The 25,696-nt window shown below is 43.3% G+C and overlaps 1 protein-coding gene across 4 annotated transcripts in view; it reads left to right on the top strand.

Annotated features, from left to right (window-relative positions):
* The window catches only part of USP31 (ubiquitin specific peptidase 31), a 212,900-nt gene that overhangs the window by 58,084 nt on the left and 129,120 nt on the right, over positions 1 to 25,696 (top strand). For all 4 annotated transcript variants that reach the window (XR_009349253.1, XM_059154832.1, XM_059154831.1 and 1 more), the window contains exons 6-15: positions 1,486 to 1,630; positions 7,551 to 7,728; positions 10,006 to 10,117; positions 10,709 to 10,803; positions 11,975 to 12,052; positions 12,812 to 12,941; positions 17,379 to 17,498; positions 19,768 to 19,993; positions 23,520 to 23,678; positions 25,093 to 25,245. Coding sequence is in view for 3 of the 4 variants with exons in the window: in XM_059154832.1 (XP_059010815.1) it covers positions 1,486 to 1,630; positions 7,551 to 7,728; positions 10,006 to 10,117; positions 10,709 to 10,803; positions 11,975 to 12,052; positions 12,812 to 12,941; positions 17,379 to 17,498; positions 19,768 to 19,993; positions 23,520 to 23,678; positions 25,093 to 25,245 (1,396 nt within the window). In the remaining variant the exon portion in view is untranslated. The remainder of the gene's footprint in view (positions 1 to 1,485; positions 1,631 to 7,550; positions 7,729 to 10,005; positions 10,118 to 10,708; positions 10,804 to 11,974; positions 12,053 to 12,811; positions 12,942 to 17,378; positions 17,499 to 19,767; positions 19,994 to 23,519; positions 23,679 to 25,092; positions 25,246 to 25,696) is intronic.

The following is a 25,696-nucleotide window of genomic DNA, read 5'->3' as shown; positions in this document are numbered from 1 at the left end:
AGCTGCTGTGTAGTCATGTGATTAATAAAGGTGTTTTGTACTTTGGCCTCATGTGGCTTCATTTGGGAAGTTCCAGTAAAACAAATACAACCAATAATACAGCAAATATCTCATATTTTCATAGGCCAAGGACTGGCGTGTTGATAAAATGTTCATATTCTTCCTTACTTTCAAGTGCTTTTTGATTCTTTTTTCCCTTCAGGATGAAGGGAAAGACTGAAAGAAGGAGGCAGGCTGAGGTGTGTGATTCTGGGCGGGTCCAGTTGTATCTTTAAAGCTTCAGTGCTCTCTGGCTCTTTTTGCATGTGGTTTAAATGGCTGATAGAATTACAGGTTTGTTTTTGACGTTAGCTTGCTGGAGAAAGTAAATTATCTTGCACGTTCACCTGCAGAAAAACAATGTGGTTATTAAACTCATCAGAAGAAAAATATGCTAGGGATATTTTTCTTGGACGATTTGTGGAATGTGCCACCAGCCTCTTTAGCCTCACAGATTCGTAGTATGTTTGCATTAGCGGAGGGGATTTTAGGGCTCCCTTCCAAGCCCCTCATTTGAAGGAGGCCCAGAGAAACCATGTGACTTGTTCAAGAGCGTAGGGCTGGTTGGTGGCAGGCTGGGACTGGAGCCTCTTCGTGCCCAGTCCAGTGCTTTTTCTCCAGACAGTGCTGCTGAGCGTGTAGTGAGCACCTAAATGTTTCCGTTGTGTTCCCCCCTCCCCCCTTTTTTTTATTGTGAAATATTCAACCATTTCAGAAACAGGACTTAGAAAGTGGAAGTATCTTGTCCTAAGTATCTTAGAACTCAGAGTTACTGACTCTAATACTGTGTTGTATATTCACCCCTATTTTTTCCTGTGCATATACTACATTTGTCATTTTATAAAGAATGGAATCATTTCCACAAATTATTCTTTATGTCACTTCTTATTTAACTAGGAGATCTTCCCATGTTAGTGCACGTATGTGCAGCTCATTCTTTGTAATTACAGTAGGACTATGTAATATACTTAACCAGTTCCTAGTTTGGGTTGATTTCATTTTTTTTTCCTTTTACAAAATCTGGGTTGTATGACATTTTTAACCTGAAACAAAGAAAAGTTACTGAGGTAGGACCAAGTCTCGGAATTAGATGTGGTCTCTGCTTGTCTTGTTGACAAGTCTCCCACCTCTTCAGTTTCTCCCCTTTGTGAGACAAGGGGCTTTTACTTTATCATTTCCTGGGGACTCTTCTTCACAAAAACTTAGAGGAACTCTGGATTCAGTGACGTAGCATTCTGAAATGAGGGCATGTTACACGTTTACAGAGGATATCGTGCTTCGATGATTCTCTCACTGAAGGCAAACAGTGTGGGCCCTGGGACATGTTTCAGTCCCTCTCACGTCCCCACAAGCCCTGACAGACTGGAGAAGCTCATGGTGGAATTGGGAGATCAGTTCGTATTGACTTTCCAGTTACCCAACTGTTTACATTTTTCCCATTTTTAGATTGTGTTAACGGAAATGTACTATGATGGGTTCCATCGTTCCTTTTGTGACACAGACGACCTGGAAACAGTCCATGAAAGCGACTGCATTTTTGCCTTTGAGACTCCAGAAATATTTAGGCCTGAAGGAATTCTCAGTCAAAGAGGTAAATGAGCATCTGTTTCCATAAGGGTTTTCAGGTTTCACAACTGTCTACCCTTTGAGATGTCTATTCTGTAATGGCATACTTTTTTAAACTATGGTAAAATACCCATAACTTATTTTTATGATGGTATAAATTTTATGGTAACATTTCTCTGGAACAAGGCAGTTCTCACTGTTTTAGGCAACGATATTTCCTTATTCTCTAATCTTTTCTGCCTGCAGTTGGAGCAGCCCCTATCTGAGGCTCGAACTGACTGAATTCTCCTTCCTTTTTGGTTAAGTGGCTTCTTAAGCATCTTGTGACAGCATTTGGGAAGATGTGTGATGCCATAGCTGCTTTTTTTTTTTTTTTTTTTTTTTTTTTGCTTTTTGTTACCTGCTCTGATGCTTAATTTCTAAATTCTAACTCAGTTATAAGATGTTTGCTTAATACCTTGCTTTTAAGAAATTTGCATCCATAAGCAGCAAAAGAAAGTCTAGCTCTGGACAGTGCTGTTCCTTTGCCTGTGGTTTGGAACTTAGCCTGTCTCTCTACTGTAGTTGGAGGATTTGGGGTCTATTTCTGATTTTGAAATTTGCTAGGCAACTCGAACTTTGTTCCTGGCCTTAGTGTTCTTCATGGTTCTGGGGCTTCTGTTCTTTTTCTTTACTTTACTCCAATGATTATTAAAGCATGAATGGCACCTGGGAACTGGTTAGAAATGCAGATTCCCGGAACCTACTGCAGACCTACTGAAGGAGAGGCTCTGGGGCTGGGGCCAGCCTGCGGTTTTTCACAGGTGATTCCAGTGCACACCAAAGTGGGAGAAGGGCTGAACTGAGAACCTAGTCTGAGCAGTGTCTTTCTCCTGCCATGTTTTTTAGAACTGAACCTCCCTGCTCATCTTCTTTTCCTCTGCTTCCATACCCTGACTTCTAACTCTCCCTCGGAATCTCTGCTTAGAAGTCCTGCATCGTCTTAACACTCAGCATTTCTTAGACTGGATCCTCCTGCATTTCTTCTCTGGAATCATGGTATCACCATCCTTCTTTTCACCCAAGGTGGATCCAAGCGCTTCTCCCTCAAAATTCACATAGAAATGATTAAACACTATGCCATTTTCTTCCTCATCCTCTTGCCACTGGTATGGCTCAGACCAATCTCAGCTGGGCTTTTCTAGTAACTTCTCTACTAACTGTCTTTACCCCTTGACTTTCTTCTGTTAATTATTTTTTCATGGTGCCACCAGACTTTTTTGGATATACATTTCTGATCATATTATATGCTTATTGACTTGCCGGTGTTTCCCCTTTGAGATTCAATCTGAGCACCTTGGGAGAATTCATGGTTGGTCCTTGCCTTTCTTTCTAGCCTCTTTACTATATTCCATCTCCTTCATGTTCCTTATCCAGGTTACTCTGTATTTCTGGAATATGTCATGTACTTTTATACTTTCTGTCTGTTGAGAATTCATTTCTCTAGCTCCTTTATCAGCTCCTACTCTATCTCCCTACACGTGCCTCCCTGCAATCCACTCATCTCACCCAGTCCTAAGCAACCACACTGTTCTACTCTCATCTCTGTAGATTTCCCTAGTTTAGAGGTTCATGTGAACAGAAACATTTAACATGTGGCCTTTTGTGACTTGCTTCTTCCATGTAGCATAGTGTTTCAGGGTTCATCCATGTTGTAGCTTGTATCAGTCCTTCAGTCCTTTTTATCGCTGAGGAGTATTCCATTTTATGTATATGCCACATTTTATTTATCCATTTATCTGTTGATGGACATTTGGGTTGTTTCCACATTATGAAATAGTGCTGTTATGACCATTCATGTACAAGTCTTTGTTTGAATACCTGTTTTCATTTTTGGGGGGGTTACACACACCCCTAGGAGTGGAAACACTGGGTCATGGTAATTCTGTGTTTAACCTTCTGAGGAATTGTCAGACTTTTTTTAACAGGTGAATCATTTTTCATCCCACCAGTATATGAGGGTCATAATTTATCCACATTCTTGCCAACATTTATTATTTTCCATCTTTTTGATTATAGCCATTCTAGTGGGTGTGAAGTGGTGTGTTAATGTGTTTGTATTTGCATGATAAATGATTTTGATCATGTTATCATGTGCTTTGGACATTGGTTTACCTTCTTTAGAAAAATGTCTATTCAGATTTTTAAATGGGGTTGTTTATTTTTGTTATTGAGTTGTAGGAGTTCTTTATATATGCTGGATGCTAGACCCTTATCAGATACATGACTTCCAAATATTTTCTCCCATTCTATAGATTGCCTTTTCACTTTCCTGATAGTGTCTTTTGATGCACAAAAGTTCTTAGTTTTGGTGAAGTCTAATGTTTTCTTTTTTTGTGGCTTATGCTTTTTGTTGCTTATCTAAGATTCCGTTCTTAAATCCAGGACCATGAAGTTTACCCATGTGTTTACTTTTAGGAGTTTTAGCTCTTACACTTAGATCTTTGCACCCTTTTGAGTTTTAGCTCTTACATTTTAGCTCTTACATTTAGATCTTTGAACCCTTTTGAGTTATTTTTTGTATGTGGTTTGTGATGGGTATTCAGCTGCATTCTTCCGTTGTATGTAAACAGTAATCCTAGCACCATTTGTCAGAGATACTATTCTTTCTACATTGAATGATCTTGGTGCCCTTGTTGAATGTCCTTATTTTAGTTCCTCCTTTCCTTCATCACCTATTTCCAGAGGTGCCTCAAGTTTCTGAACCTTTTGGTAATTCTGTACATTGGGTTGGTCAGCTTTCTCTGCTGCCAGTCTAGGATTCCATTATCTCCGGTATACCCATATTTACATTATTATTTTCTAGGTAGTCTTTTGTTTCAGTTTTAATTTTTCTTTGACCCGACAGCTTTTTTGTTTTCAAGTGTCATTTTCATGTGTGTGCTTTTGCTCAAGTTGTTTTCTACTTTTAATTACATTACAGTAAAAGAATACTCAGTTATCACCTTTTCCAGAAAGCTTTTCCTCACCACTCACCGCCCCCCCCCCCCGCCCGAGCCCCTACTCGCAAGCTGGCCGGCTTCCTCCTTGCTCCAGCCACATCTTCTAGACATCTCGGACACCAGCACGTTGTATGCAGATGGTCTTTTTTCTCCTCTGTCCTTCCACTGCACTATGAGATTCTGTGCAGTTGGGGCTGTGTTTTGTTTTCTCTTTCTGTACCCAGCAGTTCTGTATAGTTCCTCATGCATAACATGAGCCCAGTTAAGGTTTGTTAACTGAAAATTTGCTAAAATCCCCTTTCACACCCTCATTGCTAAGGGTTAACACTGAGTTTCTGTTTTTAAGTGAATTTGGTGAAGTCCAAGGTTATCATCTACTAACCAGAGAGTTCCTCTGTTGGAAGACCAGACCACTTATTGAGTATGTGTTAGCCTCTGTTAAAGCCTTGTAAATAACTTATTTGAGACGGATGAATCTGCTACCTTCCTGCTTTGCAAATAAGAGAGCGAAGTCTTGGGGAGGTTGAGTAACCATCCCAGTCATGCATCTGCTAGCAAGTGGGGGTGCTTCTTGAGCACAGAGCTGTGCAGTTGAGTGGTGCCCCCTCATCTCATTAGGGACCCTCATCACTTTAGCACAGGTCTTCCCAGCCTTCTGCAAAGAGCTGGGAAATGAGATCATTCATTGTCTCAAATTCAGACTTATTTTTATTTTCTCATACCAAAGTTTAAAATAACTATGAAGTGAAATCTGTTCTTCCTTTTGTGATTTCTTTTTGGTGTTTAAGCTTAAAAAGTCTTCTTCTCTCTAATAGCTTGATGAAGATTCTATTTTTTCTTACTTCTAATTTCTATATACTTTTTTTTAAACTCTCATTCACCTGGAATTTATTTCGATTAACCACACACTGGTCCTTTTAAAATACTGTAATACTAATGTCCCTTAATAGGTTTGGCAAGTCTCATATTGCTGGATATTTAGGTTGTTACTAAAATGCTGCCATGAATACTTTTGTATAGCCACTTTTTGTTTTAGTCTCCTTTTGGTGGCGGGCCTGTTTGTGTGTTTGTGCATGTGGTGGTGGTGGTAGAGGGCTTTCCTTCTCCTTCCCTTTTTAAAAAAAGATTTTTGTTTAAGAGAGAGTGAGAGAGACCACGGGGGAGTGGGGAGAGGCAGAGGGAGTGGGAGAAGCGGACTCTTTCCTGATCAGGGAGCCTGACGTGGGACTTGATCCCAGGACCCTGAGATCATGACCGGGGCTTAAGGCAGATATTTAACCGACTGAGCCACCGAGGCAACCCGGAGGGCTTTCTTTTCTTTGCAGGTTTCCTTATGCTGTACTTCCAGAGGATTAAAGAAAGGAACAACTAATTTTATTTTTTTATTGAGGTATAATTGACATATAACGTGTTAGTTTCAGAGGATACAATGATTCAGTGTTTGTATATACTGCAAAATGGTCATTACAGGAAGTCTAGTTAACATCCATCTCCATATAGTTAACAATAATTTTTTATTATGATGAGAACTTTTAAGATCTACTCTCTTAGCAACTTTCAAATATACCGTGCAGTATTAACTGTAGTCACCATGCTGTACATTACATCCCATTACTTACTTATATTATAGCTGAAAGTTTGTACCTTTTGATCGCCTTTCACTGAATTTGCCTGACATCACCTCACCTTCTGCAACCACTAATCCGTTCTCTGTATATGTGAGCTTGGTTTTGTTGATACTATCTTATATTCCACATATAATGATATCATATGGTATTTCTCTTTCTCTGACTTCTTTCATTTAGCGTAATGCCCTTAACGTCCATCCATGTTGTTGCAAATGGCAAGAGTTCCTTCTTTTTTATGGCTGAGTAGTATTCCATGGATATGCACCATTATTTAATCAAGCACTTGAGTTTCTGCTAAGTACAGGGCATTGTACTAGGTGCTGAGTTGCTGAGTGGCTCTGATAGCTCTGTTTTCACCTGATTTTCAGCAACCTGTATCATGCCCATCAATCATATATTTTTGTTCACTTAAATGTAGGTCCATCTAGTGTGGTTGATTGTATTAAGGTTGCCATGTCTTATAATGGCTGTGGATCTGGTAAGCGTGGTTTATCTTCTGTTTTTCATAACTCTGGCTCTTTAATTAGGGAGAAGATACTGCAGTTAGAATATTGAAGTTCATTCCACATTTACTAGTTCTAATTTTTTTTCCCCCAGTTTATTTGGTTGCTGGTTGCGTAGTCTTACCTTAAATTTGTCTTGGCGGATCATCTCTGCAAACTTGCTCTTCTAAAACTGTATCCAGTATTTGCTCAAGTGAAGAGGGCTTTTTGTTGTTGTTGTTGTTTAAGATTCATTTATTAGAGAGAGAGAGAATGCATGAGCCGGGGAAGGAGCAGAGGAAGAGAGAGAGACTCCTCAAGCAGATTTTCCACCAACTATGGAGCCTGGTATGGGGCTCGATCCGAGGACCCCAAGATCATTACCTGAGCTGAAGTCAAGAGTCAGATGCTCAGCTGACTGAACCACCCAGGTGGCCTTAAGTGAAGAGTTTTAAATTTCAGTTTTCAAGATACATAAAGCTAGTTTAAAGGAAATGTGGATACTTACATTATTTTAATGATGGGACCTTGGTGGCTCAGTCAGTTAAGCCTCTGACTCTTGACTTCAGCTCAGATTCTTGATCTCAGGGTTGTGAGTTCAAGCCCCACTTGGGATCCACGCTGGATATAGAGCCTACTTAAAAAAAAAGAAAGAGAAAAAGAAAAAATTATTTTAATGGCTAGAGAAGTTATCTCAAAGTAGATCTTTGTTTTTTTATTATAGATTAAATTACATAATTTAATTTATAAAATTTATAATTTATAATTTCTTAATTTCTCTTTTGCATGAACTTCTTTGTAATGAATAAAAGGAATTTTGAATTGATAAGGTTCTTTTTAATTTTTTTTTCCAGGAATCCACTTAAACAACAATCTAAACCACTTGAAATTTGGCTTGGATCATCGACTATCTTCTCCTACACAGGCAGCAGCAAAGCAGGGGAAAACAGACTTACTCCCAACAAGAGCAGGAAACGACAAGATTGTTCTCTTAGTGTGTAACCGAGCGTGCACTGGGCAGCAAGGGAAAAGGTAAAAACTGATTGACTAATAAGTGCTGAAACTTTAAACGTTCAGTATTTTCAAACATTTTAAGAAGTAAGGATGAAAACCCCTTACTTTTATTAATTTTTGATTCGGATATTTAGAAAGAATATATGTATTAGTTGACCTGATTTGAGGGCTTGGGAGGGGGAGAATATAAAATTAGGATGATAGAATCAGAATTAGAAAGGCTTTGCAAGCTCATCTAGTTGTTAAAGCCTTGGTTCGTGTGTTTATTTTTAGTTCAGGTTCCTCAAGGGGCCTGTAGGCCTAAATCCAGCTACTTTCTTAACAGCTTTTTTTTCTCTTTTAAAAAAATTCTTAACATATCTACTTGAATGGTACATGCATCTCAGTCTTATGTTCCAAACTGAACTGATTCTCTCTATAAATCTGGCCCTCCAGTATTTCCTGTCTCAGCAAATGGCAGCACTATTCATTTAGCTGCTTAAGTCAGAAAATCGGGAGTTGCAAATCTCTCTCAAATCTTTTTCCTGCTAAGAATTTATAGGAGTTTTAGACTATCCTTTAAGGCAACTCTACCACAGTAGTACTGTAACCTGAGTAATAACAAAATATGGATATGTTTCATGGACAAAGGGCTCTCTTTCTGCTGTTTGTCAGAATAGCATTTTATTAGTCTTTTAAAATGTTGCTTTGAAATAACTTCCTTATTTAATCATGGTTATTGTAAGTACGAAACGTGTTGATTTGTGTATTTGTGATATTCGTTAACAAATACTTCAGTGTTCACAGCGTGTTGGGCACTGTTCCAGCACTGGGGATGGGGCAGTGAATGAGACAGACTGTTCTTGTGGAGCTTACATCCCAGTGAGGACAGACACGCTGTAAACAAGTAAACATAGGTCACTTCAGACAGTCTTCACCACTTAGAAGATATTAAAGCGGGCCGGGGTGGTAGAGTGTGCTGGTCGGGGGGGCAGCCAGACCCCTCTAGAGAGGGGGACCGGGAGGTCCACCTGAGGAAGGAGCATGGAGCGGAGGAGACAGTGTAAGGGACGTGAGCCTCCAGAGAGAAGGCTCTGTGGGGAGAAGACATGAGTACAGAAACCCCGAGACTAAGGGGAACGTGGCATGTTTAAGGGGCAGAAAGAGAGGCAGCTCAGTGTGTTGATATAAAATAAAGAATCTGTGGAGTCCCTTTTGTGATGCTCTTCTCTTGCAAGTGAAGACACGACCGTGTGAAAAACAGGAATGTCCAATTTACATGCGCCTGTGATTTCTTTCACATCGCAGTGCTGTTTGTGGAGTACTGCTCTGCGTACACCAAGGCCGTTAGAAATGGTTTTTTTGATATGAGTGCATCTCTTTCAGCCCGAGTCAGGGTTTATCTCTTGGCTCCTTCATTCATTCATTAAGCACTATGGATTTCTGGGCGTTGGCTCTTTGGGTCACTGTGATAAATAAATCACAGTCCCTGCTGTCAGATTAACTGTCTACTGGTGGAGGCAGGAAGAGAGACAGTATTTGTAGCATGGTGGAGTTAGTGCTGTGGCCCAGAGAGCACAGGGAACAAATCAACAGTGTGCTTTCTAGAGAAGAATACCATTACTAGGCCTAAGGAGGTGGCCTAGAGGAAGGGTGGAGGGGTGTTCCGGGGAGGGAATTGACTGCACAGAGAATGAGTAAGACACGCATAGGGCACGAATAGGTCTAGTGGCTAGGCTTGGGTGAGAGAGCCCCTGGGCCAGGGGTCCTCGGCCCCGGCTGCATATCAGAACCACCTGGGGGTTCCTCAGTAAATCTCTGTGCTCAGCCCCTGTACCAGAGTGATTACAACAGAATCTTGGGGGCTTAATTAAAAAAAAAAAAAATCCCTGGGGGCTGCAGCATGGGCAGGGGCACATGGCTTCTACCATAGGCTGGAATCTGACTTTCAGGGTCGCTTGCTTGCCAGCAACTTCCTTGTCAGACAACCAGGCTGCAGCCACGTGCGTGCTAGACCGACCATGTCCTCAACCGTCCCCTTTCCTCACCATATCCGTTGATCCTGTCCTCTGGCTATCTAGTACCCCTGAGAAGCCATTTTGGCACATGAACTGTTAAATTTCATTTAGAAACCTAAGCTTCTCGGCTGACTTTTTTATCCACTTATGGGAGTAACTGTTAAATTTCCTGTTTTATTTTGAGAACTGTCCTAAACCCAATAATATAGTCATTCCATTTTAAGAGACCATGAATGAAGAATTACGCATTAAAGGGATGCCATACTTTTAAGGTGATTGCAGTATTTATATGTGTTAGATTTGGACTGCCTTTTGTGCTGCACTTAGAGAAGACAATAGCTTGGGACCTTTTGCAGAAGGAAATCTTGGAGAAGATGAAGTATTTCCTGAGGCCCACGGTTTGTGTCCAGGTGAGTAAGCATTTTGACACTCCAGCATAGCATGCGTGTGTACCCAAGTGAAGAAACAGTCACTAGAGTGAAATTTGAATTTTGGACCTCTGCACTTAGGGAAGACCAGGTGCTGAGCTGGGATGTTGAGGAGTCTTGGTGGAAAGCTGTGTTCACATTTTCAAGACTAAGAATTTACCCCTCAGTTCCTGGCCACTGCAAGAATTTCTTTGAATTGCTAGGTATTTCTTTATAATATATATGTATCTAATAAAGTACATGGCCAGCTTTGAGAGATTTTGTAGAACAGCTATCTATATATTTTCAAAATTAGGATTACTATATGAAGGTATCCCTGGAGGACTTACATTCAATTAAGGTTCAGCCTAAAGCAACATATTACTTGTCTTGCATAACATATTTGCTGTGTAAATTGCATTTAGGTACCTCATCTTTAAAGTGTGTAAGAGTGGCTCAAGAGCCTAACAATAGCAGAGAGAAGCATTTTGCAAAACCATTTGTTGTCCATCTAATCTGTTTTGGAAATGCCACTGTGACGCACATGCCCTTGAAGAGCAGTTCAGCCCCATTTTCCTTTATTGTTTGATGCAGGTGTGTCCATTCAGTTTGCGTGTTGTCAGTGTTGTGGGGATAACATACTTGTTGCCCCAGGAGGAGCAGCCGCTGTGCCACCCAACAGTAGAAAGGTAAAAATCAGTCACCGTGTAGAATTTTGTTAATGCTCCGATGTAATTTCTAGTGATGTCTGGTATAATTTCTATCTCAGTGTGGTAGGCTCTTTAGGCTTGTTTAGAAATTAAGTCTACTTCTTTTACTTTTCATTCATACTTGAGTATAATATATATGATCTTTTTTGAGATCAGAGAAGCCTGGAGTAGTCCTGTCAGGAAATCAAATTATTGTATGTCCCAGGAATACAGCTAAATTACACTTTAATATTCAGTCAGGATGGAATTTATCCAAACTAGAATTCTCATCATGCCACTCTCCTGGAAATCTTAAATGGAATCCTATAGCCTAAAAGATAAAGTCCGACTTCCACGGTGTATGAAGGTCTACACAGTTTGAACCCTGCTACTTCCCACTTGTCAGGCCCCGCCCTCCTCCCGTCTTAGACTTTCAGCAGTATCAGAACACGAGGATTGCTGGAACGTGTGGCACAGCTTCGTGTGTGCCTTTGCATGTGTGGTGCCCTCTGTTGATCGTTCCATTCCTATGAGCCTTCTTTCTGCTACCTCTGTGCTTGGTTTATGGGGGAGAAGGAGAGATGCAGGAGCAGACTTTGTTTCCAGAGGAACTATTATCTGGTATCTATCTGGGTTGGTGAGAAATGAGACAAAAAATTAGAAAGGTTATAAAGAATATCTAAAAGTGATTGCGGACAGCCTTATAACATGAGATTAATTTCTTCCGATCTCTTTATTTCTATACTGGACATTTTTTTAAAAGATTTTTTAAAATTTATTTATTTGACAGAGAGATCACAAGTAGGAAGAGAGCAGGCAGACAGAGAGGGGGTAAGCAGGCTCCCCGCTGAGCAGAGAGTCCGATGTGGGGCTTGATCCCACGATCCTGAGATCATGACCTAAGCCGAAGGCAGAGGCTTAACCCACGGAGCCACCCAGGCGCCCCTATACTGGACAGTTTAATTTAAGGATTTTTTCAGTCCAATTGTAACCTAGTTATTTAGATATACGAGGTCATAATGGTCTCACTAGAAACTTTTTCTGATAAGGAACGATGATGAAGAATTTCAGTAATCGCAATTTATGATATCAAATTTCAAATAGGACATAATCACATAAGTAAAATCATTTCTTTAGAACACAATATGTGACTTACATCTCCGCGCTCTAGGGCATTAAAATCTTGTGGACCAGGTGGCACCGCTCATGTGAAGTTAGTGGTAGAATGGGACAAGGAAACAAAAGATTTGTGAGTATTTTTTTTTTACCTAGTGCTTATAGAATCATTGTTTGAATGATCATTTTAATAGCATCCCTTTGGTCTTTCAGATTAGCTAAAACAAATCTCTCTTTAAGTATCCAAGTGGACTGCTAATCCTTTATTTAACCAGTTGTCTGGATCTCAAAAACCTTAGAGTATTTGTTGGATGCTGATCAGACAGAACTAGTTATTCATTACTCTATAGGGCCAATTACTTTTAAAAAAACTTTTAAAGAGCGCACGCTCCAGGAGGGGGGGAGGGGAGGGGAGGAGAGGAGGGGGAGAGAGAAAGAGAGAATCTTAATCCACACTGGGCAAGGAGCCCAACTCGGGGCTTAATCCCACAACCCAGAGATCATGACCTGAGCTGAAATCAAGAGTGGTATGCTTAACTGACTGCGCCACCCAGTTGCCCCTTTAATTTTTACTGTAGGCCCATTAACTCTTGTAAATTATACCAAATGCCCTTAGATACACAGGATAAGAAAATATGAATTAATAGTTCATGGCCACTCCCATGAAAACCAACTCCCAAATTATTTCTTGAAAATATCTTTATAGACACAGAACTTTTCAAGCATATTTTGAAACATAGAGAAGTTGAATGACCAGTTGGGTAACCTGTTTGCTTTCATTACCCATTGGTTCTTTTTGGTTATAAATCTATAGTCACATTGTGAAGCTGCAGTTTTGAGGTCACTTTTGCAGTACATTCTCTAATAATTACCCACCCCTCCCTCATTGCAGCCTGTTTGTAAATACTGAAGATGAATATATTCCTGATGCAGAAAGCGTCCGTTTGCAGAGGGAGCGTCATCATCAGCCTCAGACTTGCACTTTATCCCAGTGTTTCCAGCTCTACACCAAAGAGGAGCGGGTAAGCACCTGGCAGTTCTTCTTGGGTGGGGAGGGGGCGGGGGTGATAGGGCAGGATGACACGAGAGAAGCAGATGATGCCCCAGAAGAGTCCCCGGCATTCTGCACTCATGTAAGTTTTGCACACTTGATGGGCATCTAAGTGTTGTCTCTTTTAGGACTTCAACAAAAAGTAGTTTAGATTACTAGAAATTTTTGACTGATTGAAATGCTCTAAAAGTGAACCTGCATAGTTAATATTTTCCCCTTTTAACAATAATGCATTTTTTTGTTTCGATTTAGAGATTTTGTCTATTTATTCTTAAGACTTTATTGAGAGCAAGAGAGAGTATGCACGAGAGAGAGCAAGCACAAGTGGGTGGAGGGCAGAGGGAGAAGCAGACTCGCCACTGAGCAGGGAGCCCAACGCAGGGCTCAATCCCAGGACCATGGGATCATGACCTGAGGCGAAGGCAGACATTTAACCAACTGAGCCACCCAGGTGCCCCTCGATTTAGAGATTTTAAATCATTTGCCCTAGTAACCAGAATAGTGATTCTTAATCTTCTGGTGCTAAGAACATAGGTGCTAGAACCTATTTAAATTTAAACTAAATTAATGAAAATGAAGTAAAATTAAAAATTCAGTTCCTTAGCTGCAGTGGGTATACACGGAAAGTTCTATCAAACAGCATGCTTTGGACTGCTCAACATAGTGCTGGGCAGATAGTGGGGACTCAGTAAATATTTGATTGGAAGAGTGGACAGATACATGGATTAATAAGTCTCTGTGGATGGGGCCAACGCCTGTGTGGTTTAAAACTCTTTAGGTTTATGCACCTTGACTGGAGTACTTGGCGTTCATCTAATCTTGAATTGATGTTTAGGATCATAATCTTGACTAATTGTTACTGCTCACTCTTGTATGTCGTGAACCCTGACATTTCAGGGTCAGAGGGGACTAAAACTCCTTTATTCTAAAGGTTGTTCTTCTGCCTAATCGCAAATAGGTGATTGTCCAGCCACTGTTTCAGTACCTTAGTTATGAGGCATTAGTGTCCGCTCAAGAGACATACCATTTCCTCTCTAGACATCGCTGGTGGTCATGGAGGCTGCCCTGAAATGGGCCCCAGGTTACTGCAGCCAACAGGCGTTCTCTCTCCTGAGTTTGTTAAGGATATTTGAGGACACGTCTGACTATTCTTCCACTTGTCTATCCTTTAAATATTTGAGAATACTTCTAATATTCTCGCAGAGTCTTTTTCCCCCCAGCTGTTCATAGTTAGTTCCTTTAATAATAGCTTTGTTTATAAGACCTATTTTTTTCTTTTTCAGTGTAGGGCCTAATTATAAAATAGTTAGTTGGCTTTCTTAATTAAAAAAAAATTGTTCAGATTTTACATATTTATTTGAGAGAGAGAACACAGCAGGAAGGAGAAGAGAGGGAGAAGCAGACCCCCTGCTGTGCAGGGAGCCTGGTGTGGGGTTTGATCCCAGCACCTGGGGATCATGACCTGAGTTGAAGGCAGATGCTAAGCTGAGCCACCCAGTCGCTCCAGTTAGTTGGCTTTAAAGTGGGTTGATAGTAGACTCTTGTTTGGAACTTTGTCCTATTTGGGTTTTTTTTTCCCCTCTTTTTAATTTTGGAGATGTTTGAGAATGGCACAGAGCTTAAAACTGATCAGATCTTCTAGATGACAACATTGGTATTCCACAGAACATCTTACTGATCTAGAAGGATGAGTTCAAGCTGGCAAGATACATTTGAGTAGAGATTCATTCATTCAGTAAATGTTTACTGAGTACATACTGTGTGTTAGGGTGCTACGCATGGTACTGGGGATATAATAGGGACCAGGCCAGGTGGTGTTTCTGACTTTGGGCTGCTGATAGTCTAGTGGGGATAAATAAGTAAATCAAGGAAGCAACTGGATGTGGTTGAGAAACAGGAATGAGGCCAGTGTGGCTGGAACACAGGCCTGAGGAAGAGAGTTGTGGGAATCTGTCCTAGCATAACCTAGCTAGCATCTGTATATCCGTAGCATCTATAAGCAGTGCCTGGCACAGAGAAAGCATTTGGTAAGTACATAAGAATGAATGAATAAATGAGTATAACTGGGACAGTTCAGCTATCGGGTCCAAAAATAACAGTACAGGTACAGAGCAGGAGACAAGGAGACTTAGCAGCAGGCCATGAGGTGGTAACTTTGGGTGTAGTTGTCTAGAAGCTCAGTATTGATTCTCAGTGTCACATGTCAGCCGCAGTCAGCTGCCTTAAGGATACTTTATTTTTTAATTTTTTAAAAGATTTTATTTATTTATTTGACAGATAGAGACACAGTGAGAGAGGGAACACAAGCAAGGAGAGTGGGAGTGGGAGAAGCAGGCTTCCTGCCAAGCAGGGAGCCGGATGTGGGGCCCAGTTCCAGGATCCTGGGATCATGACCTGAGCCAAAGGCAGATGCCTAACGACTGAGCCACCCAGGCACCTCACGGATACTTTTAAACCAGTGCTCAGAACTCAGATGGTGATAGCGCTGCTCTTTTCATTACCTTAAATGTTCATGGTTAAAAGAGTGATGAACCGGGGCATGAGCGAGCAGCTAGGAGATGGTCCATCTGGAAACTATGATGCGCTGAATATCTTTTGACAGAGGCAGACTTAAGTGGGGACCTGATAGTTATTTTTAGGCACTTCAAGGACTGTCTGTGGATGAGGGATTGGACTGAATTCTATCTAAAAAGCAGAACTTACAGATTGGAAGCACAAGGGAGAATGTATTTGTCTTAATATGAGAAAGAACTCTCTGACCATCTGAAAACGAAACAGCTGCCCGCTGAGATGGCTGGCCTTCGTTTGCTGAGCAGAGTTAGCTGGACCAGCGGTGCTCCGAATATGATCTGCAGGGCCAGGAGCTCTTTGTAGCAGTTTGCAAGAAGAAAAGTGCAGAAATCAGAGACATTTTAGAAAATGTCATAGCTGTTAGACATTGTCAGGACATTCTTACTGTATCTTATGTAACTATCTATATTAGAAGTTAACAAAACAAATAAACAACAGCTTGTCCCTTTTCCACAAGGCCTGGGCTGGATGCCCACATTTGGAGACTGTCACAGAGAGGTGCAGACTTACAGGATGACAGTGTAGGTCCTTGCAAGTCTAAGTGTCTGAGCCACTTCCATCCACCCAGATTTCTGTTTCTCCCCCTGTCTCCTACAAACATGATTGGGTCTCCCTATCATGAGGAAAAAAAAAACGTCCCCTCAATTCTGTTTCCCTTTCCAGTGCCTGGGCCTGCTTTTCTGCTCCTCCTTTCTGCTTCGTTACCCTTTGGTGGTTTCAGCTCTTTCCTTCCTGCATCTGACTGCGCTGCTGACACTGTCCTCTCAAACTCTCGGTGGCCCCTGGTTCGCCCAGTTCTGCGGCCTCTGCCCCGTCCCCATCCGATCTCTCCAGGATCTTGCCATTGTCTCTCCTTGGCGCGCATAAACAAAAACGCTTCCGGTTTGCTTATTTTTCTGACCACACATCCTCAGGCTCTGGTGGCTTCTCAGCTTTAGTACTTCGTTTAAAAAGAGGCATTTCCCCAAGATTCTGTTCTTGACTTCTGTCTGTTCCATCTCGGCGGGCTCTCTCATCCATACCGTGGTGTCCTTGCCTCATCACCCTCGTGGCCCTCAATCTCATGCACCTTCTGAACTCGGGAGGGGATTGAAGTCACTCACCAGACGTGCGCCATGGGCCCCTCTAACTGAATGTGTCCGCATCCCGCAAGCCTCACCTGGAGAGATGACACACGTGCACTTGACGCCCCAGAAAGACCTTGTTGCTATCAGGAGGTGGGGGCGTTCTTCAGAGCATTTCAGTGTTTGGGGGGAGAGAGCGGTTAGGAGACTTGCAGAGGTCCAGGTAAGAGCAGGGGTGAGGATCTGGAATTAAGGCCATCTCCGTGGGAATGGACTAGAGGAGGCAGGTGTGAGCTGTGGCGGGGACGATTACTTCAGATAGATGTGGAACCAGAGGAAGAGCAAAGGGCTTGAAGGCTTGCGATACCCACCCCCACCCCTGCCGCGGGTGCTGACTTTGGTGGGTGGTAGTGGTGGTTGCTGAGGTAGGACATGGAGGGGGAGGAAGTGTGTTGGTGGAAAGGCAACAGGTTGAGTTTGGGAGTTTGTGGAATTTGAGGTTCTTCTGTGACATTGAACGTCCTCGGTGGAATATTTACCTGTTCGGTCATCCCTTTTGGAGAGATCACGTATTCAGCAAATCTTTGGGGGCCAGCTCTGGCCAGGTGCCTCTTGGGATTGTGCTTTTCCATTGACTCCCCATCATAAGTGGTTTCCAGTGAGATTCTGAATCACGCCATGCCCTGACCAGGAAGGGAGTGCCGCGGTTTCCTCTAGAAAGTCTCGCGTTAAGTGGTGCTTAATGGAAGTCGTTTTGTGCTGCTTGTTTTCAGCTCGCCCCAGATGACGCCTGGCGTTGCCCGCACTGTAAGCAGCTGCAGCAGGGGAGCATTACGTTAAGCCTCTGGACTCTGCCCGATGTGCTTATTATACATCTCAAGAGATTTCGACAGGTAGGTAAATCCTCTGTCCTAGTGAGAAAAGCTGTGATGGCGTTTCTTACGGTGGGCTGCAGGGGGATTCTTCAGGTGTCCCTTTTTGATGTAGTGTGTCTGTCCGTGGTGTTACACATCTGCCCCCTGTTTCTTTTTACCAGAGTTGCTCCTTACCCAAAACAAAATTGGAGCATCCTGTAACCCTTTAATTTCTAAACATTTTAATTCATACTGCAGATATTTTACTTTGTTTTTGAGGACTTGCTTTTGATTTGTGAATGTTGTATTTTAAATTTGGTAAGTGTACTTTGGGATTGGAAAAAAAAAAGTAGAGCTCCTTTCTGGGGTGGGTAGAATTCTCTTTGCACCAATAATGGGTGTCATCCTGCTCCCCGGGAGCTGTTATATAATGGGGAAGATGAATCATAAATATGTATAAAGAAAAGCTGCTTTGAGCTGAATTACTCTGAGTCAGTTTTTCAAAAAAAAAGGCTATTTCCCGAGGCCCCGTTGTAGGAGAGGTAAAGAGGAAGTTTACGAAGTGCCTGAGGCCTAGCTTTAAGGTTTGTATCTTAAAGATTAGGAGGAGGCATCTCCCAGGTGAGGTGGCAACAGGGCTGTGGGCGCACTGGGGCAGAGGGAGCAGTGTGCACTGAGCCCTAGGCACGGATAGCACGTGCCAGAGACTGAAAGCAGGCCAGTTTGGCTGGAGCTCCAGAGGGCGGGGGAAGCTGTGAGTTGAGGTCAAAGGGGTGTGCAGGAACTGGCCAAGCAGACCCTTGGCAGACAGAGTGGGATTCTGATAAAGGGTTATAAGCAGAGAAGCAATATGACCAAACTGGTGATTTGAAGAGACCATTCTGGCTGCCATGAGGAGAATGTGAGGCTGTACCCGAGAAGCTAGGGAAATCTGAAAGGAGCTGTGGCAACTGCCCAGTGGAGGGATGCTGCTATGGAGCAGTGGCAATGGAGATAAGAGCGGAATAGAATCAGATGTTGAGGACTTGCTGATGAAGTGGAGGTGTCTGGGGTGACATGCACAGTATCCCTAGGGCTGGGCTTTCACTCAGAGATTTGGGGTTTGGTTCCTATCATAGTAAGGAATGTCCCAACTGCATGCTTCCTTTGGGATCCACAGGTAGAAAGCTGGTGATGTTCAGAGCCCAGACTTCTCTGGCCCCTTACACACACACACACACACACACACACACACACACACTTCCTTCGCTTTTTCTTTAGAAGACCTGTCCTCACACTACCCACACCTCAGACTCAAAACTGCAGTGTTGCTTTTGACTTCTTTCTTGGCCCTCCCCTATAGAAGTCACCTCTTGAGCTTGGCTGAGCCTCCGCATGGTCTCCTGAGTGTGTCCTCTTCTCCCCATTCGTGCTGTCAGCCTGTCCTGCAGACCTGTGAGACTGCCCAGCTGGTTGCAGTCACATTGTCTTCTACTTGATTTCCTAACCTAAGCTGCTCCTTCATGTCACATCCTGTGCACTGCTCACACAGCTCTGATGATGACCCTCCTCCCTCAAGCCTCAGTGCTTGACTGCAGAACAAGGTCCAGATTCTTTAGTCTGACCTTCCTGACCATCTAGGGCGCATCCTGCCTTTCTCTTATGAACATTTTCCTTCTCTTAATAGATCCTTGGTTCCTTGGGGTGGGCGTTAGCCGTGGCTGATTAATTTCTTAAAGCTCCCATAGATGGGAAACATTCAGAAAACAGTCATTGAGCTAATGGTTGGATTTCAGAGGATTTCCCAGTGGCCTCAATAGAAAGTACAGATTACCCAGGATTATAACCTACATGAATATATGAAGTCCCTGTTAGGCAGTAACGTGCTTGTTGGGGGAGGTGGGGAGGAAAAGGGCATACTGCTTATCCAGCGCTCTTCGGTGCCGGCATTGTGAATCCTCTCTCATGTACATGATCCCTCCGTCCCTTGTTCATGCCTCTGTGACAGAGGTAGCAGGATGAACTGCCTGATAATGTCATTCTGTGAGTCAAAAACCTAAAAACCCTGTATCAGATAAGGAAATGGAGACTCGGGTTCATGACCCCTTATACATAGGTCATGGCTTATTCTACTTTTAGTGGTATTACAACCTGTTTCTCCAGGTAGTTCACACTGTTAATGAGTTTCCCTATTTTGTATGTACCTTGGGAAACATCAGATAGGTAACTCAAACCACTCTAGCTGATAGGGTCCACATTCCACACAAAACTGGTCTCCCATCTACTTGCATGAAAATATCACCAGAACTTGTTTTTCTTCTTGCAACAGGAAGGAGACAGGCGTGTGAAACTTCAGAACATGGTCAAGTTCCCCTTGACTGGCCTGGATATGACACCTCATGTGGTTAAGAGAAGTCAGAGCAGCTGGAGTTTGCCATCCCATTGGTCTCCATGGAGACGGCCCTATGGACTCGGGAGGGACCCTGAGGACTACGTCTATGACCTGTATGCTGTGTGCAATCATCATGGCACCATGCAAGGGGGGCACTACACAGGTCTGCAGTGCGAGAGGCCGGGTGTCTATGCTGACCCTTCCTTTAGACAGCTTTTGCTTTTGACAGGGTTACTTTTGCTTTAGGACCTCCCTTTCTCTTCCAGTAGACAGTGTGCCAACTTTGAGGGCATTTTCATCCTCTGGATCTCTATCCAAGAGCAAATAAGTGAAAATTCTTCCTTTTTCCTGAGTTGGATCCTCCAGTAATTGTCTGACCTGACTGGGGAGCGGTGCGTGCAGACAGCACTGTCTGGGCCACCAAGGGCTCACTGTGGTTACCTCCCCTGCACTCCACATTTAAGGTTTCACTCCGTCTCCTTGAAATTCTAGCTTCTTGCTTATTTGGAGTGATTATATGAACCAGCTTCATAGAGTCTTTAAAGTGATGTGGAAGAGTTTTTTTTTGTTTCAAGGCTAAATTTATTCTTCATTTTTTAAAAGTGACTTTGTTTATTATCTGAAATTTATAGACTAGAGAGAGGGAGAGAAAGAACATTATCATCATCCATGGGCTCATCACTCAAAAATAACCGTTGGTAACATTTTTAAAAATAGTGATGAATGTACCTATCAAAATTGACCATTTGAGCCGTGTTTGAAGTGTGCAGCTCATTGGCATTAAGTACATTTACGTTGTTGTGTGGCCCTCACCACCACCCGTCTCCAGACATTTTCTTCTTTCCAAACGGAAACATTAAACAGCACCTCTCCTCTGCCTTCTTCCCCCCATCTCCTGGCTACCACCAGTCTTCCGGTCTCTCTGAATCTGATTACTCCTGGAACCTTCTCTAAGTGGAACCATACAGTAGTTGTCCTTTTGTGTCCAGCTTAGTTCATGCCGCATAATGTCTGTAAGATTCACCCGTGTCCTAAATGTGTCGGAATCTCCTTCCTTCGAAGGCTGAATGATAGTGCCCATTGTATGTAGGTAATATTTCTTGCAGTATTTTTCTGTAAGTTTTGGCCATTATTTTACACTGTCGTGATTGTACTGGTAGGTTCTATTTAGGTAAACATTAATGGACCACATCCTACATAGCTTGCCATGGGCTCACAGCAGAGACGCATCAGAAACGAGCAGGCCTTAATTCTGTCTTCCAGGAGCATAATCGGATAGAGGGATATAGGGCCGGATGATATGTAAGATCAGTAACGTGTCGTAGATTCTGTGGTGGAAATGTGCATAGCAGGCGCAGCAGCGGGCCAGGAGAATGTGGTCAGAGTGCTGGAGGCACAGGAGAAGCTGTGGGGATAGTAACCTGCTGTCGGTAGAGAATGTGTGTTCCATTGATAATGTTGTTTCTCAAGAAAATGCACTTTTTTTTTTTTTTAAGATTTTTATTTATTTATTTGATAGACAGAGAGAGATCACAAGTAGGCAGAGAGGCAGGCAGAGAGAGAGAGGGGGAAGCAGGCTCCCCGCCGAGCAGAGAGCCCGATGTGGGGCTCGATCCCAGGACCCTGAGATCACGACCCGAGCTGAAGGCAGAGGCTTAAACCACTGAGCCACCCAGGCGCCCCGAAAATGCACTTTCTAGCAAGAAATTGTTGAGAACAAGTAAGACAGACCTGGATTTTATCCTGTTTTGTTCCGTATATAGAGTGGGCTTTGGAAAATACCTGAAAACCCGCAGGTACTTTGGAGGTCCTATAGTTTAGAGACAGGAACAAGGGCTAGAAGCTAGACACCTCTTCCACGTTCTGTGACTTATGGCAGGTGACCTCACATGAACTTGGTGCCTATGCCAGTGAGCTAGAAGGGTGCAGGCCTGCTTCTCGGGACCTGTTGTTACCTAGGAAGAGCTTAGGCACTTTCTGCATTATTTCCCCTTTGTGATGCCTAGGTCATACCACTGCTTTTCTGATTGATATATAAAAGTTTACGGTTTTTTAGAGAACATTTTAAGTGCCTTAGTGTTGTTGAATTCAAGATAACATGTTTTTAATTGGAATTTTATTTTGCACTAGTTCTAGTTATAATCACATAGTATATGTATGGCCAACTCATGTATGAATTCTAGATCAGACTTGAGGAAGAACCTGCCTTTTTTATTTTTTAAAATTTCCAATTTTTCATGAAACAGCCTTTGTAAAATACAGTAAGAATATCACAACGGTGTCAGATTGTTATTAAATGCTAATCTCAGTTTGCGTGCTTACCTTGTTGTGGACGGAGACCAATCTATGAACCACAATTTGAGTAGCACTTGTCTAGAGAACAATTGAGAAGCTAGTGCCAGGAAGAAAAGCAAGCAGAATGATTTTGTAAATACACTGAAACCATTAGTGATTTGCCTTGCTGCCTTAGTTGCCTTGCTGTGACTGAGAACAGACCACCCTGAAGAGAAACACTGTGGCGTAAGTGCTGGGCTGCTCTGTAACCATGTCTTGGGTGTGTGTCCCACACTAGACGAGCAGCTGCCTCGCCAGCTGGGTCATTTCTATATCAAGTCTGACCTGACACCACTGGCCAGTTGCTGTTTTATCAGCTCCTGTGCTGCCTCTCTCTCCACTTCTCGTTCTAGGAGTTCATAGCTATCCATGACTTCCCTCCCCACAATCAAAGATTCTTATTCGGCTCTTCTTTTCGGGGATCTGTCCAGTGTAGCCCCTCCTCACCTGGGTCCCTTTCATTTCTTAAGGTCCCATACTGACAAACGTGGCTTTTGCCTACAAGGGAGTCACTCTGGCGCCACTGGAGCGGGAACTCCAGGGCTCTAGGACACCACATGTCCTGCTCCTGGAGTGTTCAGTGAAATATTCTAGCACTCATTCATTCTCACTCCAATAAATGGGTATTTGTAGAAAGAGTGATAAGAATGTATCCCTCTGGATCAAGCTTACCACACCCCTTGATATATCCTTTTAAGATCACATAGCTTCATGAGCACTAAGTTCTTGTCTGCTTTTGTTGGTACTTGAATGGTCATTATTTCTATCTCAGGCTTAGAATTTGAACTGGAGAGAAACGTTCATGCATTTATGAGCTCAAATGTTCTTAGTTTGCCAGGGGATTTCTGGGTCTTTGTTTGTGCTACCCCTGAGGGAGAGAGGGAGGGTGCTTTAAGTGTAAGCTCAGGGACTAGATTCATCTGTTGTGAGCTGGGCCCTGCCTTTCACCAGCTGCTTGACCTTGGGCAGACCGGTTAATCTTTTTGAGCTTCTGTAAAATGCCGGTAGCACCCTGGCCTCTAGTGTGACAGTCAAAAATGTCTCCATTCATTGCCAGATGTCCCTAGGGGAGCAGAATTGTCCCAGGTTGAGACCCACTGGTTTAAATAAATGAGTATATTGTGTTTTCTAAGATTAAAGAGAGTTTTGTCCATCTGGAATAGTTTAGAATTCCCTGAAACATTCTGCCTGAGTGTGATAGACCATTTGAATTTTTTTTTTTTTAAACCATATTACATGCAGCCTTAAAAAGCTCTTGAATTAATGATGCGAGCCAAAACACAAGTGTCCTTGGGCAGAGTGGAGTGGCTAGCGCCCTCCTCCCCGGGTACTGATGACAGGCTCTTTTTTGGCAGCGTACTGTAAGAACTCTGTGGACGGCCTGTGGTACTGCTTTGATGACAGCGACGTGCAGCAGCTGTCGGAAGATGAGGTCTGCACACAGACTGCATACATCCTTTTCTACCAGAGGCGGACGGCTATTCCGTCATGGTCGGCCAACAGCTCAGTGGCAGGTAAGGCCGACTTTTTCTTCGGCAGGTTTTTCTAGAACAGAAGATGGTCATGAATGGTCCAGAGAACTCCACAGGGTCTCAGGACTCCGTGGGGCTGGTCAGAGAAATCGTCACGTTTACACTTAATCCAGAAACCAAAATGATTGTGGTCAAGAAAACAGGGATGCAACGTGTGAACCAGCAGAGTTCACATGGAAGCAGGTAGAACGTGTCTCAAAGTGAGCTCACCATGTTTGCTTGTGGTATGAGCGAATGAATAAATGAATGGATGGATGAATGGAAAAGCAGTATGGCCTGCTATTCTAAAAGAGAGAATGAGTCTTGGCTCTGCCATGTTTCGGTTGAATCATCATCTTGGAGCACATCCCATTTAAGCCACATATTTAATCACCTGTAATCTGGGAATACTAATAATACCTGCCTTACGGGGTCATTGTGTAGAAAAGGTAAAGTGCCATTCAAAATAGTTATTTTTCCCTGTGAGGTTGGCCTGTTCTGTTAGAAGGGTTGAAGGCTATAGTCCTATTCTGAGTTTAGCTGGATGGGATCTGGTCTGGATACAGCCACACCGTCCAAACAAGATGATGCATGCTTCTTAAGGCAGAGTTTAAGAGACTGTGGCTGAGGATGGGGACATGGTAACCTGGGATCACGTTAGGGAGTATTAGCCCCAGACTGAAGCTTGCGAGAGGTCAGTTCGAAGCCTCTGGAAGGGGGCGCAGCTGAAGCAGTGTGAGCCTCTGCTGGAGTCAAGCCTCACTCGGTACACCCGCCTCTCTGTAGCACTCACTCCATGAAGAGAGTGGGAACTCCAGTGCTCTAGTGCTTTCCCCCAGCGCTTTCCACAGCCCGAGATATGCTTGGAAATTACATCCTCTTGAAGTCTATCAAAGACATGTTCTCAATTTCAAGAGCAGTATCTGGTGCTCTGGAGTATATTTTAGGGCATCCCTGGAATGGACAGTAAGAGACTGACACACAGCCTGGGTATGTGCGTATGAGTGTGTGTTTGTGTATTAACATCGTGAAAATGACTTAACTATTCCACAAAGCAGTGAGGCTAAGTAGGTAACGGAGCATGCCACTTTTATTTGCTCTGTGTGGGAATTTTTTCCGTGTGCTTAGAACAGTGCCCGGCAGTAGGAGCTTAATAAATATTTGTAGAGTGAGTATGAATGATTCCATTGCCAGCACTTAAGGCCTGCACTTTGCATTATGAGGTGTCCATGCCTCCACTTGCATTTCACCACTATGAACATGTGCGAGTCTGCCCTCCTTCTCATCTTAATGGAATAGGCAAGCAGCCTGGGCGCGGCCACCTTCCAGCTCCGGAGCCGCACTTCTGTGCAGGTGTGCCCCGAGCCGCCAGCCCAGGATTCTGACCTGACCTCAGTGCCCGCTTCCTTTACTGCAGGCTCCACAAGTTCTTCCTTGTGCGAACACTGGGTGAGCCGACTCCCGGGGAGCAAGCAAGCCAGCGTGACCTCTGCAGCTTCCTCCAGACGTACCTCCCTGGCCTCGTTGTCCGAGTCGGTGGAGATGGCTGGGGAGAGGAGTGAAGATGATGGTGGGTATGGGTTCTGTGACACTTCTCTGACACACAGACATGCACAGGGTACCTCATGCTTAGGAACCAAGGCCCAAGAAGACTGGGAGAAGGTAAAAGGGCTGTGTAGCTGTAGGTTACAGTCCTAAGTGCCGTTTTCTATAAACCTGGTCATTCGCTTTTCCTCTAACCTTTAGGATGGCTTTCTTCTCCCACTTCATTATTTTCCACTTCTAAGGTCCAGCGTGGAGGCTGGAGCTTTAACTCTGTACAATAATATATACATTTGTTTCAAAGTGCTTTTCAGAGTCCTTAAAATAAGCTGTAAGGGGATTCTCCAAAGTGGTGATTTGCCCCGGGCCTCCTGGCAAGGAGGAGTCACAGTGCTGGCTCCCGTGAGGGCTACCCGACCCTTGACTTCTCCCCTTTCTTCCTCCGTTTCCTTTAGAGGAATTCGTGGCATGTTCTTTTA

Source organism: Mustela lutreola, chromosome 17 (genome assembly GCF_030435805.1).
Source record: "Mustela lutreola isolate mMusLut2 chromosome 17, mMusLut2.pri, whole genome shotgun sequence".
NCBI lineage: Eukaryota > Metazoa > Chordata > Mammalia > Carnivora > Mustelidae > Mustela > Mustela lutreola.
The sequence above is the reverse complement of the archived record's forward strand: the minus strand, read 5'-3'. Positions and strand labels throughout refer to the sequence as shown.